Source organism: Archocentrus centrarchus, chromosome 14 (assembly GCF_007364275.1).
Source record: "Archocentrus centrarchus isolate MPI-CPG fArcCen1 chromosome 14, fArcCen1, whole genome shotgun sequence".
Classification (NCBI taxonomy): Eukaryota; Metazoa; Chordata; class Actinopteri; order Cichliformes; family Cichlidae; genus Archocentrus; species Archocentrus centrarchus.
The window spans coordinates 10313997-10333395 of NC_044359.1; the positions used below are offsets into that span (position 1 = coordinate 10313997).

At 40.9% G+C, this 19399-nt stretch overlaps 1 protein-coding gene across 1 annotated transcript in view; it reads left to right on the forward strand.

Moving 5' to 3' along the window:
* LOC115792436 (F-BAR and double SH3 domains protein 2-like) overlaps nt 1–19399 on the forward strand; it is a 48794-nt gene that overhangs the window by 23613 nt on the left and 5782 nt on the right. The window contains exons 7-14 of the mRNA XM_030746970.1: nt 115–169; nt 254–382; nt 468–590; nt 8254–8349; nt 12713–12829; nt 17325–17423; nt 17802–17954; nt 19033–19167. Of these exons, the coding sequence (XP_030602830.1) occupies nt 115–169; nt 254–382; nt 468–590; nt 8254–8349; nt 12713–12829; nt 17325–17423; nt 17802–17954; nt 19033–19167 (907 nt within the window). The remainder of the gene's footprint in view (nt 1–114; nt 170–253; nt 383–467; nt 591–8253; nt 8350–12712; nt 12830–17324; nt 17424–17801; nt 17955–19032; nt 19168–19399) is intronic.

Genomic DNA, 19399 nt, shown 5'->3' on the forward strand with positions numbered 1-19399 from the left:
TCCAACTGAGGCTGCTTATTCAAGATTTTGTCTTAAATTTGTCTACCGGGTTAAACTAGAAAAGGCATGCAAAACTGAACAAAAAAGAAACATTATTTTGGATCTTCTCTTCAGGTCCAAGCTGAGTCTCTTCCAGTCCAGATCCAGTCTCCAGAGGGCCAGCGTAAAGGTATGAGATCTTTGCGTCTGAACGTACGCTCTGTGTTTAGTGACGTTTTTGTCAGCTGTATGAACTTCTTTCTTCTTGTTCCAGCTGAAAGCAAAGAGGAGTGAGTGCAACTCCAAATCCACGCACGCCAGAAATGACTACCTTCTCATGCTAGCAGCGGCAAACGCACACCAGCAACGCTACTACAACACAGACCTCATGGACTGCATCAAAGTAAGGACATACATCAGAATGACTGGATGAACAGAGGTGGACATATACTGTAAATCTAAACACACCTTTTTATCTCTGTATACAGATTTTAGATGGCAGCATCTATGAGCAGGTAAAAGATTACCTGGTGTCACTGTGTCAGACAGAGCTAGAAACCTACCAGGCTGTTCACAACATCTTCAACCAGCTCCTCAACAGCTCAAATGGGGTGAGTCTTAAAGCCACCACCTCACATTAGTGTTGTAGTCAAGACCACCTAACCCGAAACCGAGACAAGACCAAGACCAGAGGGTATCGAGACCGAGACAAGACCAAGACTTTTAGGGTCCGAGACCAGTCGAGACCAAGACCGAGGGGGGGCGAGACCGAGACAAGACCAAGACCAGTGCCTGACACTACATGACACAATAAAATGTGAAACATGATCAAAATCACTTCTCAAATTGATCTGAAAGATCCGCATTCCCATAAAATCATCCTGATATTAAACACTCACAGCTCAAATAAATATAACCATCTTTATTTAATACTCCTGGGTGACTTCTATCATTTATCACAGAATGTAAAACAATTATTCATAGTTCATCACAATAGTCTTAACTTTTCTCTGCCTTTCATAAACTATGCATAAAGTTGTGTTGTTTTTAAACCAACAGCCTTTGTAAAAATGGGTGCTTTTTCAAAACCACATAGCTAAATGTGTAAAACTGAAAAAATGGCAAACACTCATCAACAGTAAGAACTAAAGCCTTTAATCTTATACAGATTAAAGCTGCAGGATGTAACTTTTATAAAAAATCTGGTTTTTACATATTTGTTAAAACTGTCACCATGTCAGACAGTATGAGACCGATAATCTGCGAAAAAAATGGAGCTCCTCCACCTCCTCCCTGAACCGCTCCCAGTCAAAAACAACCAGTCAGAGCCAGGAGGAGGGTCTTAGCACTGTCAATCACTCCTGGTGTATGCTGCTCAATGTAGTTGTGTGCAACACTTCATAATTTGGTATCGATCCTATGTAAAGTAAACACAGGGCCATTATCACCGATACTGATACCAATACTTTTTAATAATTATGAAGAATTTCCATGAAGTTTAATTGGTTTGAGATTTTTTTCCTTTGGATCATTAATTAGTTAAAACCCAGAATAGAATTGGGCAAAGTTTATATGTAAGTAGAAAATACTTTATCAAAATAAAAGTAATTGTTCTGAAACAATAGAACAAAACAATTTTCCCCATAAATTGATGTCTGGATTTTTTTTTCATAAATTAAGTGTACAAAATCATCACTCAAGAACAAATGCAAACTTTTTTCCAGGTAGATTTTTCAGAAAGTATAATAAAAAAATTTAATAAAAAATGTTCCTTCATTCACTAATTTTCTACAAATTTAAATTTAAATTTGATTTAAATGTTTCATAGCAAAATCCTTTTTTTCCCCAAATAAAATATGTTATGCATCACATGACAGTATAACAAAACACTGTGGGGAGGGGAGGAGCAAAGTGCTCTGTGCTGTGACAGGAGCGACACTTAGACAGTCAGCTCGCATCTTTGATGAAACCTCAGCACTGCATACAGGAGAGAAACTGAAGCCAAAGTATCGATCTCATTACACTGATATTGATCAATACCAATACAACGTTGGCATCCATATTATCGATATTAGGATCAATCTGCCCACCACTAGCTCAATGTATGAATGGCGGAGAAACAACTTACTTACTTCTCTGCTGTTACCATTGGTGGTGGCCATGGTAACTTCCGGGTTCTAGCAAGAAATATTCCTCACCCCAGCACTAATGCTAATGCTAATTAGTAAGCTAATACTAACCACTAAATGCCGCTCCCACTTGTTAATTGAGTGATGGGGCCTAAGACATAACCAGAAAGGAGTAATCAGTTTTTTTGGACGTGTAGTTACATTTCTCGAGGTGCATGTCAGGTTTGCTTCAGAGAGGATTTTCAGTTATACACAAAGGATCAATGCAGAACTCTAAATCAGGCCTTATTAGATCGATAGAATGATCATTTTTGCATATAATCCAGAAAAGTTACATTTATACATCAAGCATTTAATGTGTCCCAGAGTGCCGTTTCCTTCCACTGTGTTTGCAGAAATCACATAAAAAAATACACAACAAAAACATAATCCAGATTCCTCGGCTGCTAATAGCATTTCCTACATTTGAATATCAGCCACCATATTGTGAGCATAAACTATCACGTTTTTAATGCAACAATAGGAAGTGACATCATCTTGCTGGGAACTGTAGTATTTTATTCTTGAAGGCCTCTCATAGCTCTACTGGTGCTGAAAACTAATGTTTGACTATGGCTTTCTGAATACAAGTAGGGCTGCAACTATCAATTATTTTAGTAATCAAGTATTTAATTGATTACTCCGTCAATTAATCAAGTAATTGGATAAGAAATAATTTTTCATTTTAACAATTCATCAGCATATTTTAACTTCCGTACTGCAGATGTTTCTCTGTGTGAAACAAACAGGGTGGATGGAGCAGCTACAAAGTTCTCTGTTCTTCATGTTGCTGATCAGGTGGTTGATAAAAACATTTTGAAGGAGCCCCTCTGTACTGAAGGGGGTGGAGGGGGCACCGAACGATTGCTAGTGCTAATGGCAGCCCCCCCTTTCCCCAGTACACTGTGGTTATAGATCTGTTCTGGTGGCTACAGCTGACGTAAAGAAAAAAATAACAGCTGACATCCTCTGCACAACACGCGCGCACATTCAAACATGCGCACTCACAGCACAGAGAAGTGGGGGCGTGAAAAAACATCTCAGCGATCCACTCGCGTTAAAGGCTCGTTTTTGTTTTTTTTGGAAATGCTCCGCTTACACGGAGACACCTGAGCTGCAGAGCTGAAACCAAACATCAAAGCAACAAATTTGTGTCGAGGATTTTTAATAATCGAATTGCGTTATTCCAAGAATCGTTGCAGCCCTAAAACTTGCATTAAATTTTTAGTTTGTGTATCAAAATACATGAAGGTTGGTGTTTACCTTTCATGCTGGGATTTTTTTGTTGAATCGGAAGCCTGAAATTTTCCTTTGATCTTCATTTTCCCTCTTACTTCTCTTCGTGTTCATGCAGTTATTTCGATTTATGCAGCACACGCGTGACCATAGTGAGATCAAACATACACATTGTGAATGAAACTGTCCGTGCTCTGTGGTAGATTGCAAACTGCGGTGAAATGATACAGGCGTAAGCAGCGATAATAGCAGCGACCTAGCCGGGGCGGAGTCTGTGAGGTGCGCTCCTTTGAGAGGCAGAGGAGCGCAATCTTTGTTGGATTTGAATCAGTACGTTTTGCATCCAATAAAAGCAAAGATGTTAACAAATAAATTGGACAGTATTCTGGCAATTTAGTGATATTTCCACAGCTGTGGTCTTGACTGGTCTTGAAATAAAATCCCGAGTCCGCAAGGTCCGAGTCCATGACAAGACCGAGACCAAATGCGGTCGAGTCCATGACAAGACCGAGACCATCAAAAAGCGGTCTCGAGACCGGTCTCGAGACCAAGACCGATCTCGAGTACTACAACACTACCTCACATCCATGTCTGCACCCACCAGGCAGGTCCGGAGTTCGATCTGTAGTTACTGAAATGTTAAAGCTGCCGCCAGATGCTCAACCTGCTGGCTGACTATGAAATAAGAGGAGGCTCTACTATGCAGTGTGGTGGTGCTGTGGTTAACACGATCACATGGTAGATTCTGAAGTGGCTGTAGGTGTGAATGTGAGAGTGTTTGGTTGTCACAGCTTTCCATGCACATCCTGCGTAGGATAACCGCACTTGTATTTAAATGTAATAATATCTTGTTTGACAGAATTTATAACTTAAGGTGTTTACTACATGTGGTCCTAAAATTTATCATTTACTTGGATTTGGATGCAAATGTAATGCTTGTTTGTATAGTTGCTTTTGAACAAGCTTTGCTTGGTGCAGCTGTGGAATACTGACACTTATCACTGTGTAGCAGTAAGATAGACATTGCACTGGTTATGCCTACTTCTGACACATTGGCCAGCTCAGGACTTATTTCGCAAGGTTGTTGAAGAGTGAGTCAATCTCCAGAGACTAATAAGCATGTTTACAGCCTAGTACAGAAAATGGTTTGGGCTGTTGCTCAGGAGGTAGAGGAGAGAAGGTTGGTGGTTTGATCCCTGGCTGCCCCAGTGTGCACTGGGCAAGATACTGAACCCCAGGTTGCTCCTGATGCGATTGTGTGTGTAAATGTTAGCTAGAAAGCGCTTAGATGTCGAAAGTGCTTGTGTGAATGTGCATGAATGGGTGAATGAGACATGCTGTATAAAGCACTTTGAGTGCTCATGTAGAGTAGAGGAGCGCTATATAAGAACCAGCCCATTTGCCTCTATAGATAGTTTCTCCCTTTGTAACAACTGAGAGGTGTGAAGGAGTTCGGGCGTGACTGCTTTGACAGTTGTGCCAACACAGGCGGTTGTTGCTACTAGCTGTCTGACAGTTTGGAGTCACTGAACTTGGACCTCTGTGTGCTGTTGGTGCTATCTGACTAATAATATTGCCTTTCTGTGTGGTGCTGACCTTCTAAGAAGTCTGTACCCAAGTTTTAAGAATTATATCAGGCTGTCACTTAGCACTAATTATTATATGTGTATGCATGATAGCTTTTCTAGCTGTAGAAAACATGGCAGAGGGCAAAATGCTAACTTTGAGGCTTTAAAAATCTAAAATGAATGGGTGGCTGGCTGTATGTGTATATTTGTGTGTGTGTGAGAGAGAGAGAGCTCTAATACTTCAGTACATTTGTGAACCTTAGAAGAGCTGAACTCAAACGCCTCACCAACTGCTAATTAATTGAAATGGTTTGAGTTACTTTGGCGCTCCTTGGTTACGTGCTCCTGAGCTCCCGTTGGCCTCTCGTGTCACCTTCAGAGGGGCATCTTGTTGCTGCTCAGACCTGAATCTGAACAGATCATTGAAGGAAGTGGTGGGCACAGCGGTTTTTAGCAGGGCTCACATTTCAGCCCATGTGCTTTCTGTGTCAACATGGAAACGGATGTTATGTGCTCTGCATAAGGTGATGGTCTGATTTGACTGGACAAAGCTCTCATTAATGTTTTATTGTGTGTTTCATGATCTGTAGTCTAAATATACCAAAACATTCCACACCAGTTTATTTATAAAACACTTTAAAACAACAGGGCTGACTTAAGTGCTTTACAATAAAACCAAATATAAAAGACAAAAACAGGCCAGAGGATAAAAGATACAGGGACACATAAGAGCTGTAGAAGTTAAAAAGTAAATCAGAGTCAGCATCTCGCACGGGGTCAAAACCCACGGAGTAAAAGAGTGTTTCTAAATGAGATTTAAAGACAGCAAGTGAAGGAGCCTCTGAGTTTGCAATGCGTCTTTTGAACAAGTAAAAGCATCTGGTCTGCTGACCTGAGAGAATGAGGTGGGACTTATGGGTGCAGCAGATGAAATGAGGAACGACCATTAAAAAAAAACTTAAAACCAAATGAAAGAATTTTAAAATGACTTCATTAACAAACGAAGCCAGTGAAGGGAAGCCAAAATTGGAGTGATGTGCTCTCGCTTACTTGTACCAGTTAAAAATCTAGCTGCAGCATTTTGCACCAGCTTTATGTGAGCAGTGGCGGCCCGGCTGATTTCAATAAGAAGTGCGTTGCAACAATCGAGATGAGGGGTTATAAAACCGTGCATTACTGTTTCAAGAATGGAGCCTTGTGGTAACCCCCAGGGGAGGGCAGCTGAGGTGGAGGTGAAATCATTAATCTTGACACAGAAACTTCTATCAGAGCTGAGTCAGTTTTGCCCACCCACTGCTGGAGACAAGGATCTCATGGTCCACCGTGTCAAAGGCAGCTGTTAAGTCCAATAGCACGAGTGGCACCCAGTCACCAGAGTCAGTTGCTAAAATATCATTAAAAGATGTAAACAGAGCGGACTCAGTGCTGTGGTGAGTTTTAAACCCAGACTGGAACACTTCCAGAATTGCATGTTCATCCAGGAAGGACTTCAGTTGAGTCTAAACAATTTTTTCCCCCAGAAGTTTAGACAGAAAAAGTAGCTTTTATGGGCTCAGCTTCTTATTGTGTTATTGTGCAGCAGGGGTTCCACAATAACATGTTTAAAATGTATCGTTTATATAAATGTAGTTTAAAATGTGTTCTGCTGATCTGATGGGAGCAAAAGAATGGCTCTAAGGTAAATTAAACTGTTGTACTTGGATTACTATTATTGTGGTTTATGTCCAACAGTGCATTAATATTTTATTTATACTTCAGTTCTTTCTCCTTTGTAGTTTCATGGTGGTATTTTGTGAATACACTGCCTGCCCTGTTCAGATTTGAAAACAGCTGTCACAAACAACTTTTTTCCCCCCATTTACCTGAATACCAAAAAAAAGCCCGGCTGTCCTTGTAACCTCATACTGATGTGAGAAGATGGAGTGAACAACATGTTAATATTAAATCTATTTTCCATCCATCCATCTGTTTACTGCTGCTTATCTGGGACTGGTCATGGGGCAGCAGTCTAAGCAGAGATGCTCAGACTTCCAGCTCCCCAGCCACCTCCTCCAGCTCTTTCTGGAGGACACTGAGGCGCCTTTCTGGTGCCTTTCAATGTGGAGGAGTAGCGGCTCTACTTGGAGCCCTCCCAAATGACTGAGCTCCTCACCATATCTCTAAGGCAGAGCCCGGAAACCCTTCAGAAGACAGCCATTTATGCCAGATTGTAGTCATAGGAGAGATTATAAATATAGATTGACAGGTAAATCAGCAGCTATACTGGGTGGGGGTGGGGGATAATCATGGTCCAGGAGTAGGAGAAGCTGGATGAGGGGCCAGATTTGGTGCAGTTCAAAAGACCTCTATGTTGACGAACTCAGGAAAGATGATAGAAACCTCGCCCAGACCAAGGATACTGGTGCCCCCACCCTGGAGCCGGTCCTTGGTCCTGGGGGAGGGTTTCTTTTTGTTTGTTTGTTTTTTAGAGCAGCTGATAGTCGTTCCCAATGAGTTAAGCTCAAAATAGCCACATAGATATGGCTGCTTCAGGTGGCTTTAGAAAACCTGAAATCAGAATTAAAACTGTTTGGTTATTACTTGATAACATTGCACAACTTTATACTACTTTGTTTTGTTTTTTTTAAACTTTAAAAAAAAAAAAAGTTCTGCTTTGGCCTTCATCATATATGATACACTATCATTTTTAAATGTACCTTCAGCTGTGTTTTTATATTGATATGTAATTTATCTAATGAGCTCCTTAAGCAGACGTGGTAGTGGAATCATGCTTTCAGGGTGAACGTTTGTTAAAAATAGTTTGTGTGTAAATATAGCAGGCAGTGAACTCGAGCCCGTGATACGGTTTTTAATGTCAGGCTGTGACCGCAAACACCAGAGTGGTGATGGGTATCATCAGAAATGGCTTTATAGTATTTTATTTATTTTCTTAATAAGTGATTATTGGCTGTTTATAGCTTATAGATGTTTAGGATTTCAATGCTTTTGTTTTACATGGATAAAAATAAAAAAAACAAGAGTTGGGGGCATTTTATGAGCAAATAAAATAGTTGAACAAGACAGAAAATAAGTGACAGCTTAATAGATCATGAAAGTGTTATCGTGGTCCTAAGCTACACTGATCACTCACCAAGCTTTTTGTGTTGGCTTTGCGCACATTACTAGTCTCTCTCTCACACACACACACACAAGCCTGCACCCTAATGGCTTTACTCAGCATTGAATGTGCAGATTTAGACATTGAACTATTTGTAATCTTAAATATATCAACAAAAAAAATTGTTCTGTTGAAAAACTTTCAGGTTCTGCAGGAGTTTCACCAGCAGCTGTTTGTACAGAAGAACCCCACTTTCCAGCAAGCACCAGACTTCATTTTCCAGCCTGTCGACTCAGACACGGTAAATCCTGATGTTTTTTGATCTTTTTATTCATTACTAAATGTATAAAATGTCAAATGTGATCAGTGCAACACATTGGTGGTAGCTCAGCTTTAGTTTACCATGAATGTAGACTCATAAGAAGGTGGTACATTTGGTGATTATTCTGGAAGGCCATTAAATTATTCATTAAGGAAAAACATTTATCTATTTGGCATGAAACCACCAAGCTTAAAGCCTCAAGTCAACATGAGTTCACTAAAATGCAAAAACTCAAATGTTCAGGCAATTCAGTATCACATTTTTAAAAGTATTAAACTCGCTTCCCAAAATGTTTATGTTGGGTTTAATACAAATCCTGTGGCATAAAATAAAGTCCATGTTTGAATAATTTAGTCGGCAGGAGCTCCAAACATTTTAGCTTCAGCCATTTTCATGTAAATTATTACAGAAAAGTGAAATGAAAATGTGAATCGCCCAGGTTGGAAACCACAGATGTAAAATACTGAAGTGAAAGCAGACACATGAGTCGGGTCAGAGCTGGAGCAAAGATCAGCAGATGACAGATTAATTTGTTTAGACAACAATCAATACAAAATCAGACGGGTGGAACAAGCAGCTCACAGGCATCCTGAAAGCTGAGCTGGCCGAGCCGCGTGGCCACCAAACCCTGGGCTGGACTCAGCTCGGGACTCAGGAGCACCTCAATACTCTGAGCAGGTTTGGGGAGGGCAGGTCCACCACTTTGGTTCAGAGTTAAACATCTCCACAACTGCCAGAACATGATTTTAGTCAGTTATGTTCACTGGAGGAAATTTCTTTTTTTTCTTTTCGCCAAACACAATCAGGACAATTTTTATTAAAATAAAGATAAAGAAGAAGCTATGTATATATAAGCCATTTAAAATAATTTTAAAAAAGTGTCCCTACTCAGTCACTAAAGTAGCTTAATTGAGTTTTAATAATCTGACTGATTTTCATCACCAAAGTGCTGTGCACACATCATGGGACAGTCGGTGTAAGAAGTCAAAGCAGAAAACATAATAAGTCGTGTGTGATTGGTCTTTATCTTTGTTAGTCTGAACTATGAGCCTGAAGGCAGAACGGTGAACTCTTGACTGTGTACTGGACTCTAAAGCCTGCACAGGAACTGAGATTATTTCCCATTTTTAATTTATATTTACAGATGCGCTGTCTCGTTTCCTCACCGTGGGACTATTTTGAGCTCGTGTTTGTTCCGAGTTCTGACTTTATCAGACTGTTTATCTTCCTAAATAGATGCACAGCCTCTGCTTTTAATTTGTTATTCACTTAGCTCCTGATCTTATAGTTCTCCCATCAGCTTGTCAACAGATTTACAAGGTGCAGTTTCTGAAGGTGGAAATCTGAGATCTCTTTTTCTCTGTCCTTCTCAAAGTTTCAGTTTGATTTTCCTACTCGAGACTCTTTAACCTTCGGAAACTCGATTTCCAACCAGTGCAGGTGAGAGAAGATCTGAGTTTCCTAAAAAAACAAAAAAGTTGGATACACTCGTCTGAGCCGTCTCCTATGGTGAAATCAAAGCAGTTCATGAGCTCTCAGCATTATAAGAGTGCCACCTTTTTGTAACAGGTGTCTATGAAGGCAATAAAATATTGAAGCAAATACATTTATTTGCACCTTTTTAAAATAATGTTTCTTAACTAACCGCTGTCCTAAATATAGAAGAATATAATAGAATGAGGTTTTCCTGCACTGGCAGCTGACTGTGTATTTCTAACGTACACGAGTCACGTATTCCTCTAAACCCCAGTTCTGTCATCACACACTTCCAGGAAGTGTAAACAGTTAAATGTGTGTTTTAAAGATTGTCTCAACTCATTGCCTGTCTTGAAACAAACACCGTTAAATGAGCAATGATGATAAGACAAGATACAAACATGGTAATTTGGACAAGCCTGTCACTGCTCTCCATTTTTACTATGAAGCTCTCGTTTTGTTTGTTTGGTGCTTTTAAATCAACCTGCTCTGTTTTGATGGTGTTAGAGGCCATCAAAGTCCATCCCGTGGTGAAGGCTGTGACGGGCAGTTGCATTTTTTTCTTTATAGGAGGGGCAGTTCGTGCAAAATCAACAGTACCCCACTGATACCTGACAGAGGCACCAGCTAGAAGATGAGCCTGGTATCAGTATGTAGATAAAAGGAGTTTTGATCAGCCACCCAGCCCACGTGTTGATATATGCACGAGGTTTTCAACAGGTTTGCTGTTGAAACTATACTATATTCCCTGATATTGATGCTCAAAGTTGATTACATTTTAGGATTTTTAGCTTTAGATTGCAGCACCTGGAGTCGTTTAAACTTTGATTTTATTTTTGCAGTTTTTAACAGCGCCTAAATGTGTTTTTCAGTTCTGCGTTAAGAAGTAACGAAGTTTAAAAAGTGTCAGATTTCAGCCCACTCCTACTTTGCACTTTGTGGATCTGTATTCATAAAATATTTATAGTAGTATGAAGGTGGCATTTATCCATGGCTTCATTAAATGTACTAAACTTGTACAAAATAATCAGCTGATTCTGAGGGGCTCGTGGGAGCTTTTCTCAGTTTTGGTAGATTTTGGTAGATTTATATATTAGGAAACACCCACAGGTCTGGGCCTTACAGTCTGCATGACAATGCTGTGTAACAGGCCACGCCCACCTTTTAAGTTAAAAAAAAAAAAAAAAAATAAGATCACAATTACCGACCGACTTAATTGGGATCATTTGGGCCAAAAATTTCTCCAAGCAGCAAAAATCCTGTAATTTGGTACAGAAGCGTTATCCGGCTCAAAGCTTGCTTCACTTAGTGTAACATCATCCGACACGGTGCTGCCGTGCTGAATTACATGCAGGGAAATGCTGCTGTTCACCTCATGATTGTCGCAACGCAGCTGGTGAAATGCTGCTGCTGCTGTGATAACTTTCCACAATTGCTAAATCCTTTCTTCCTTCCCTCTGAGTGTTTTGCATCTGTTACGCTTTCAGTTTTATGGATTTATCTGTTAAACTTGACTGCCTGGATTGCTTTTCCAGTGCCAGTTCAGGTCTGAAACTCCTGCTGTGGTCAAAATCTGCTCTCAGAGCTGCACTTTAGGTGATAAAATGGATATTTGTGTATAAAATGTGCCTCTAACCACATCTTAAAAAACATTTGTGAGGTCCACCGGAGACATGGGTCCTAATTCAGGTGCACCTGCTAATGAGGCCCTCTGTGTCTCCTCATTGCCTGAAATCTATTTTAAATCATTTTACACCCACACTGGTCTTTTATTGGCTTTTCTGCTCTCCATAAAATGAATATACATGTCAGCTTCAGTCCAAGAATATTTTCCTATCGGCCTGTGAGATGACGCTGCTGGTCTGCAGGTCTGCCAGAGACTTGTGACGGCTCCCGTTGGTGGATGTAATGGAGTCCGAGTCCACCGCCCAGCTCTGCCGCTCCTTTTCTCCTGTGCTCTGCCGGACAACACTGGACAATTTGTTCAAACTGCAAACGCTGGCGTTGTTTTCATTGGAAGTCAAACAAGCAGCAGCCTGTTCCTAAAGAAAACATTAGTGGTGTAGAGCCTCCCCCTCCACCCACCCTCCATACCACTTGCACCAGACGCAGGGATCCGGTAAGGAATAGAGCTGAGTTTGGGAGGGAGGGGCAGGAGGTAGGCCGGGCCCTGTGAACAGCACATCTGTGAAAAGGAGGCATTGTGAGTGGGCCTCACCAAAGTGCACTGACCCCACACCCCCTCCACCCCGGCCTCTTCCCGCCATACTCAAACACACAGCTGATGTCATGTGAAAATAGCTTAACTCATTTTTTAGGGGTTTAGAAGACAGTGAAAACATAAACACTCACAAATTAAAGCTGAAGACCATCAATAGAACTACAAACCTGGCTCATGAGAAGTCTTAAAACTCAGAAGCCTTCCTGGAGCAAATCAGGGTGGTTATTTTATTTATTTATTTATTTTCTTTGCATTTTTGGCCATAGCGGCTTTTGTCTACAGTGGAGAGTGACAGTAAATGGGGGAAAGATACAGGGGAAGACACGCGGGCAAATTGGCGACGGGCCGGGACGCGAACCCGCGCCGCCCGCACCGCAGCGCGGCGTGTGTATGTGGTCGCCGGCTTCACCACTAAGCCACCCAGGTGCCCAGGGTGGTTATTTTAAAGCCCATATCTATGTATATCAGCAGGGAGAAAGCTGTAACGTACATTTCAGTGGTGACTGGGACTTTAATTTTTTTTTTTAAATTTAATAGGAAACTCTTCAAACAATGGCAAACAGATAATGTTATGATATTCCCTTATTTGCAGTGTTTTTTTTTTTTCTGTTAATTGTCGCTGTTAAATGTTTGTCCTCTCTGTAGGTGATGCAGCTGCAGAAAGAGAGCGGGACGGCAGAGGAGCACAGTCTGGACAAGGAGGCAAGGAAATGGGCAAGCCGTGTGGCCCGGGAATACAAGAGCATCATCCACACGCAGAAGGTGAGAACCAGATCCAATACAGACTGCTCCTGCAGGCATTAGGACAAAGATAATGTCATTATATCAATTAGTCTGTACGGTTATTGAGTTCCTTTATTGTCACTGTACACATTTAGTGTGCAACTTCTCCATATAATAAAATTTCTCTGTAATACAATAAAACAATTAAGTACATACAAAATAAATTATAGGTTCTATATGCATATGGTGCCGATAGTTCACGGCTCAGGTAATGCAGTGTTACATTTGTAGTGCAATTTTGTTGTGAGGTACTAAGGGTTATTGAGTTATTGTGCATTTAGGTCCATAAATAGTGCGTGTAAATGAGAAAGAAGTTCCTTTAAAACAGGTGTTTATAGGTCTGTCAGGGTTATAATAGTTTTGGATTTTACATTATCGTTTAGTTTTAGTTAGTTTTTACTTTTATTTTTTTAATTCAGTTAGTTTTAATTATTTTTCTAGTGGTTTTGCTCGTTTTTATTTTTGGTTTATGGCTTAGTTTTAGTTTAGTTTCGTTAGAGTAACTGTTGTGTAATAAAAACTCAACAAAAGATACTGTTTAAAGAAATATATTCAACAACCAACTGTTCACAAGACAGAAGCACTACGTGCTAAGTGTGTGTAATATTAAGGACACACATGAACATCAACAGGGAGAACCAAAGAAAAACATGAACTCCAAAACTCAATAAATTCTACAATAAACTCCCAATAAAGTTCAGCGTCAGTGCAGCAGATTACCAACAGCTTCTGTTTTGGAGCTAGCTTGGTTAGATGGTCGATATGTGGCCGAACTCATGTCGTATTTCTGCTTGTGTAGCTGGATTGTGTGTGTTCATTACCTTACGGTCCTGTGCTGGTGTTTCATATGCGGTGCAGGCTGGGACTTCTTTTGGTCCTCGCTCTTTGTGCTCAGTTTTTTGGCTGCAAACATATTTGTCCCTGTTTTTTCACTGTCTTCATTCCCTCGAGTCCATTCTGACAGTTTCAGCAGTCTCCCTCCAGGAATTTGCTGACATTTGTGAGTCCTTGTATTGATTGTTCCTGATTGTTATTCTCTCACTGATAAAGTGGCCGGAAAAGCACAAGGACGGAACAGGTTCATCACAACGTTGCAGCTGAGTGGACCCGACGAGTAGTCACATTTCTCCAGAGGTGAACGCCAGATTCAGTCGGTTCAGAGCGGTTTCTGTAGCTGCCTTGTGTGCGCTTCTCAGGTGGAAGTTGATGTTGGTGTTTTTTTCCTCACTGAGACGTGTTCCATACATTTTTCATCATTTGCAACAAGACGCTCTTCTATCTGTATTATCGGACTCAAAGAAACTCCATATGGGACTCTGCCGCTTTCTCAGAGGACCGCTGCCATTACTTTAAGGACCGGCTCGGTGAGCGCAGCACGCACGCATACAGCTGCCCGACGGCGCTCCCAGCTTAAACTCGGAGAGCGGAAAAATGATCAATCCACAAGGCTTTTAAATAAAAATGACAAAAAAGAAAAGAGAGGTCATTTTATCTATAATTTTAATTCGTTTTAGTTAGTTTTTTAAGCTCACAATACAGTTTTAGTTAGTTATCGTTTTTTCCTTTTTAATTTTAGTTTTTATTTATTTCAGTTAACGACAATGTTTTTTCAATTTCAGTTTTCATTATTTCGTTTGTTTTCGTTAACTATAATAACCCTGGTCGGGGTGTTTATAAAGGAGTGGATAAGGAGAGGTTGCCCTTTGACTCTACAAGGAAGCTGTTTGGCCATAAATCATTTAACCACTTCATCATTTCCTTGTGCAGTTTGGAGCAGAACATCAGAATCAGATTAAAGGTAACTTTAGCAAATAATAACTGAGATACTGTGAACACCAAGAAAACATTTTGATGTTGAGTAAATGGTTGTTCAGTAGTTCCAAAGTGAACGTTGTGCCATGGTGAGACGTAACCTCGCCGCTTGCTGAAGCTCCTCCTTAAACATTTCCTTCATGTCCTCCTGGGATTTTCTAGCGTGGGGGGAGGGGGGGATGTTTGTATCATATTTTTATTTATTAGAACCAAAAAAATTCACTACTGAGAAGACCAAGAAACTCCAGAAAATATAATGCTTGGCCAGTGGTGAACTTTCTATATGTAGACTGTATGTAAATGTAAATGACTAAAACATGTCGTTTCTTTTTGAAAACAAAGCAGACTCTGGTAACACTTGTTCTTGTAGAAGTGGGCATTGTGTGGCCTTCTGTTCACAAATTAGTAACAAAATTAGTTAAAACCAAATTAAAATAACAGCAACAGAGATACACTTGTTTTAGTTATTGCAATAAAATGAACGTGTTCATTTCTTGCTTTGCAAAGGTTGGTTTGACTGGACGGCTGTTGTACATGAAAACAACCTCAGAATCTGTCCAGTTATGGTGCAGTCAGTGCCATCGTACCACAACCAGTTTTGACCTGGGATATCACTGGGCAGTATTACATTAGATGGTGCAGAAGCATCTGCCAGCCTTTCTGTCCCTTTTGTGGTCGCCAAATTACACGGCCATAATGCCAAACGTCACAAGTTTGATGATACAAAATATGCCACAAACCCAGAAATAAACCAGAAATTAGTCAGTCTCAGGTGTAACCCTGTCAGATTGCTCAGCTGAGACCCTTCTGTACATCCAATTGGTAAATGTCATACAGAGCATGCTCTTTCACCTCCCTTAGCCTGCCAATAGTTACTGCACATCTATCCATTCATACTGTACGTGACTCAGAGTCAGTGTTGTTATTCATGCCTCCTCTGCCCTGTGCTGGGTGTTTTCTTGCTGTTCTTTTACAACAGATCAGGGCCACACTGCCATAAAATGACTTTAGATGGGTCAAAAAAGGTCCTATTTTGCCTTTAGTCATCCAGGGTAAAAAAATATCCCATTTCAAAACAACACAACTGTGCGCGCTGGGGTGGCTTGGTGGTAGAGCAGACGACCACATATGTGCCGTGAGGTGCCGTGAGGTTCGAGTCCCGGTCTGTGCTCTTTGCCGCATGCCCTCCCCCGTCTCCTCTTCTGGTTTCCTGTCATAACCTACACTGTCAATAAAGCTGCTGTGGCCAACAAAAAAACACCACAACTGTGAAATAGAGTTTATGAGTTAGAAAGTTTCCTGCAGGAGGCACGGCACACCTTATTGACAGATAAATATTCATCTGTTTGAGTGCAGACTTTAAGCAAGTTTAATATCCTGATAACCAAGAAGAAAAATGATCGTTTTTGTTTGTTTAAATTTATGAAAGAGAACAAAAAGAGGGGGACATTGTCAGCTGGCAAATGTAGGTTTTAAACACAAAGCCAATATGAAAACACAAAATAATTTTTTATCAAAGGGTCCAACAAGTAACACAATAGCTAACACATCTAAATAATTTAATTACTATAGAAGAAGAACATTATGGAGGAGTTAAAGGTGAATTTTGGATAACTTGATATTTACACTGAAGTAAAGGCAATAAAAAAACAAAAACAAAGCTTGGATTAGTTCTCCACACTCTGGACTCTCTGCTCAGCACAGCCAGCAGCCTGCCCGGTTCTCCACACGTTCCACCCACCCACCCACCCCGACCCAGCTCAGCATCCCATCTGCAACCCATCTAGCCCTGCTGTAATTATTCATCTTTTATCTGACTACAGTCCCCTGTAGGTTTATTTATCAGTCACACCTTGCTGGCACTGGCTTATGTTACAGCAGCCTTCATATCAAAATGTGTGTAATTCTAGCCTGCCTCAGCTACTGTTGGACATTAATGTCTGTGGGGTCAAAATGACGTCCTCGACAGTTCAAGGTGTGAGTGGTCTTTTAATTTTTTTTTTGTTCTTAATCCCACACACCCCAAAATACACTATGTGACGAATAACCCCATTTTAGGGAATATGAAATTATGGGGGTTTATTTTAACAGTTACATGATTTTTTAAAATGCCAAAGTCAAAATGACCCCTTTGAACGCAGTCTGTTGTCTGAGTTCTAAGTTGTTGGAACTTATAAACAGTGGACACCAGTAAGAATGAGATTGTCTGTCTGGAAAGTTTAAGTCACTGAATCTAAACGTGTGTGTTGTATTTGGGTTTGGAGTTATTTTGATGCGGTTTGTCACCCTTTTCCTCACCCATTCCCTGGAAAACCTTTGCAGGAAGTGTACAAAACGCACTGATGTGTGGTCATCTTTTTTCCACCAAACTGGAATTTGACCTTCAATGCAGCAAAGCAGGTCAACTTGATGATAATAAACCCGGAGATCATAAACTCATTCATATTGTACTGCAGCGTGAATGAATAAAAGTGATAAGCGTTCACCAGCTCCGTCTCATTGGTTTATTGCGAAAGTCGGTTTGAGTTAAGTGGGTGCAGCTCCTGCAGTGCCCTGTCTCCAGATGTCACTGGTTAATGGTTAATTATTGTTGGGCAATTTCCATCTATTCCATGTGTTCCTTTGTGTACATCGCCGTGATGGTTGTATTGTTTGGTTTTAGGCCCTGGAGGAGTACGGGACGCAGGAGGCATCAGAGCCAAACAACAGCGAGCTGGAGACCAAGATGGAGGTGGCCAGGCAGAGTCTCCGGAGGGCAGAGGTAACCTCTGAACTTCTAGATCAAGGATTTCTCTGTCTTCTGAAGTAGTTTCATCTTACTTAAAGTGGCCCCAGTGTGCCACCTGCTGGCTTGAAAGCTGAAGCGATAGATTTAAAGGATAACTATTCTGTTAGAGTAGAGCAGGGGTGTCAAATATGTGGCCTAGGAGCCACAAAGGGTCCCATTAAGCCCCCTGGATAGCTTTGGGGTGTCAGCTTTTTTCCATTCCATTTGTCTCAGTCTTAAATCAGTCATCAAATTTTTTATATATATATATATATATATATATATATATATATATATATAAAATAATATAGGGTAAGAAAACGTGGTGTTACATGCAGCAGCTCGTGTTTATTTGGGGTTTTTTGCTGCTAGACGGTGAAGGCAAAAGCTGAAGCCCGGCTGGACCTGCTGAGGGAGGCGGGAGTTGCGGTTGAAACGTGGCTGAAGAGCGCAATGAACCAGGTGATGGAGGAGCTGGAGAATGAACGGTGGAACAACCTCAGTACCCACGATCCTTCGCTCTCTGTAAGACAAGCTCCAATGCCACAATACTGCAGTTTTAAAGTATATGTACTGTAGATTATTTCGTGTCCACAGGTCATTTTTCATCCTTTTCATCCTCAAGCTACTCCTCTGGCACTCCGAGTCATTTGGCTCCTCACTGTCGTGATGCTGTGAAAAATCTGGGTGTCATTTTAGATAGTAGTTTTAAAATGGAGAAGCAAGTAAGTGCTGTTACCAAAATCAGTTTTTACCAACTCAGAGTTATTGCCAAGGTAAAACCTTATCTCCCGCAGCAGGACCTGGAAAAAGTTATTCATGCTTTTATTACTTCCCGCCTGGACTACTGTAATTCTCTGTATTTTGGCATAGATCAATCATCTGTGCGCCGCCTGCAGGTAGTCCAGAATGCGGCAGCTCGTCTTTTAACCGGTTTAAAAAAGCATGAACACATTACCCCAGTCCTGTCATCCCTTCACTGGCTCCCTGTCCGTTTTAGAATCGATTTTAAGATTTTATTGCTTACTTTTAAAGCCTTAAACGGACTGGCACCTTTGTATCTGTCTGAGCTGCTTCACTGTCACACCCCTGTAAGAGCTCTGAGGTCATCGAACCAGCTGCTCTTACAGAGGCCTAAAACTAGACTAAAACAGAGAGGTGATCGAGCTTTTGCAGCAGCAGCACCAAAGCTATGGAACGATCTACCTCTCCATATCCGCACAGCTCAGACGATACACACATTTAAATCTCTATTAAAAACACATTTCTTTTCCTTGGCATTTGGCTGCAGTGCTACCTCCTTTTAGATGATTGTTTTATGGTATTTTTATGGTACTTGTTTTAAACGTTTTAATTTTTAATTTTCTTATGTTATTTATTGTTCTTAATGTTTTTATTTATTTATTTTTATTTTATTATTTTATTTATTTATTTATATATTTTTATTTTTATTTAGTATAGTCCTTGGGGTTACAGATCTTGTACAGCACTTTGGTCAACGTCGTTGTTTTAAATGTGCTTTATAAATAAACTTGACTTGACTTGACTTGACTTGACTTTTGTCTCTGTGTCACACAAACCGATGTCCGTGTTACGCTCGTAGGTAACAGCAGATTTGGAGCGAGAGGATGAGGAAGAGATGGAGGACAGCGGTGAAGTGTTGGACGACAGCAGCTCCAGCCCCTCCAGCACCTTGAAAAACTATCCACTCACCTGCAAAGTGCTCTACTCCTACAAGGTAATGACGCACACTTCAGCCATCAGGGTTGTAGCTGATTGGTTGTTCACTGATGGTGACATCAACAGGGCCTCATAACTGTTTATACTCGCACTCGACTTGCTGCAGTTGCCCGCTTGGACATCCTTTCCTGGAGCTGGCGGCACTGGTTACAAATATTGGGAGTTCTAAAAGTAGTCATCATTAGAAAATGTAGGAAGTTGGCGTAGCTGGATGTTGATGGATGAGGATC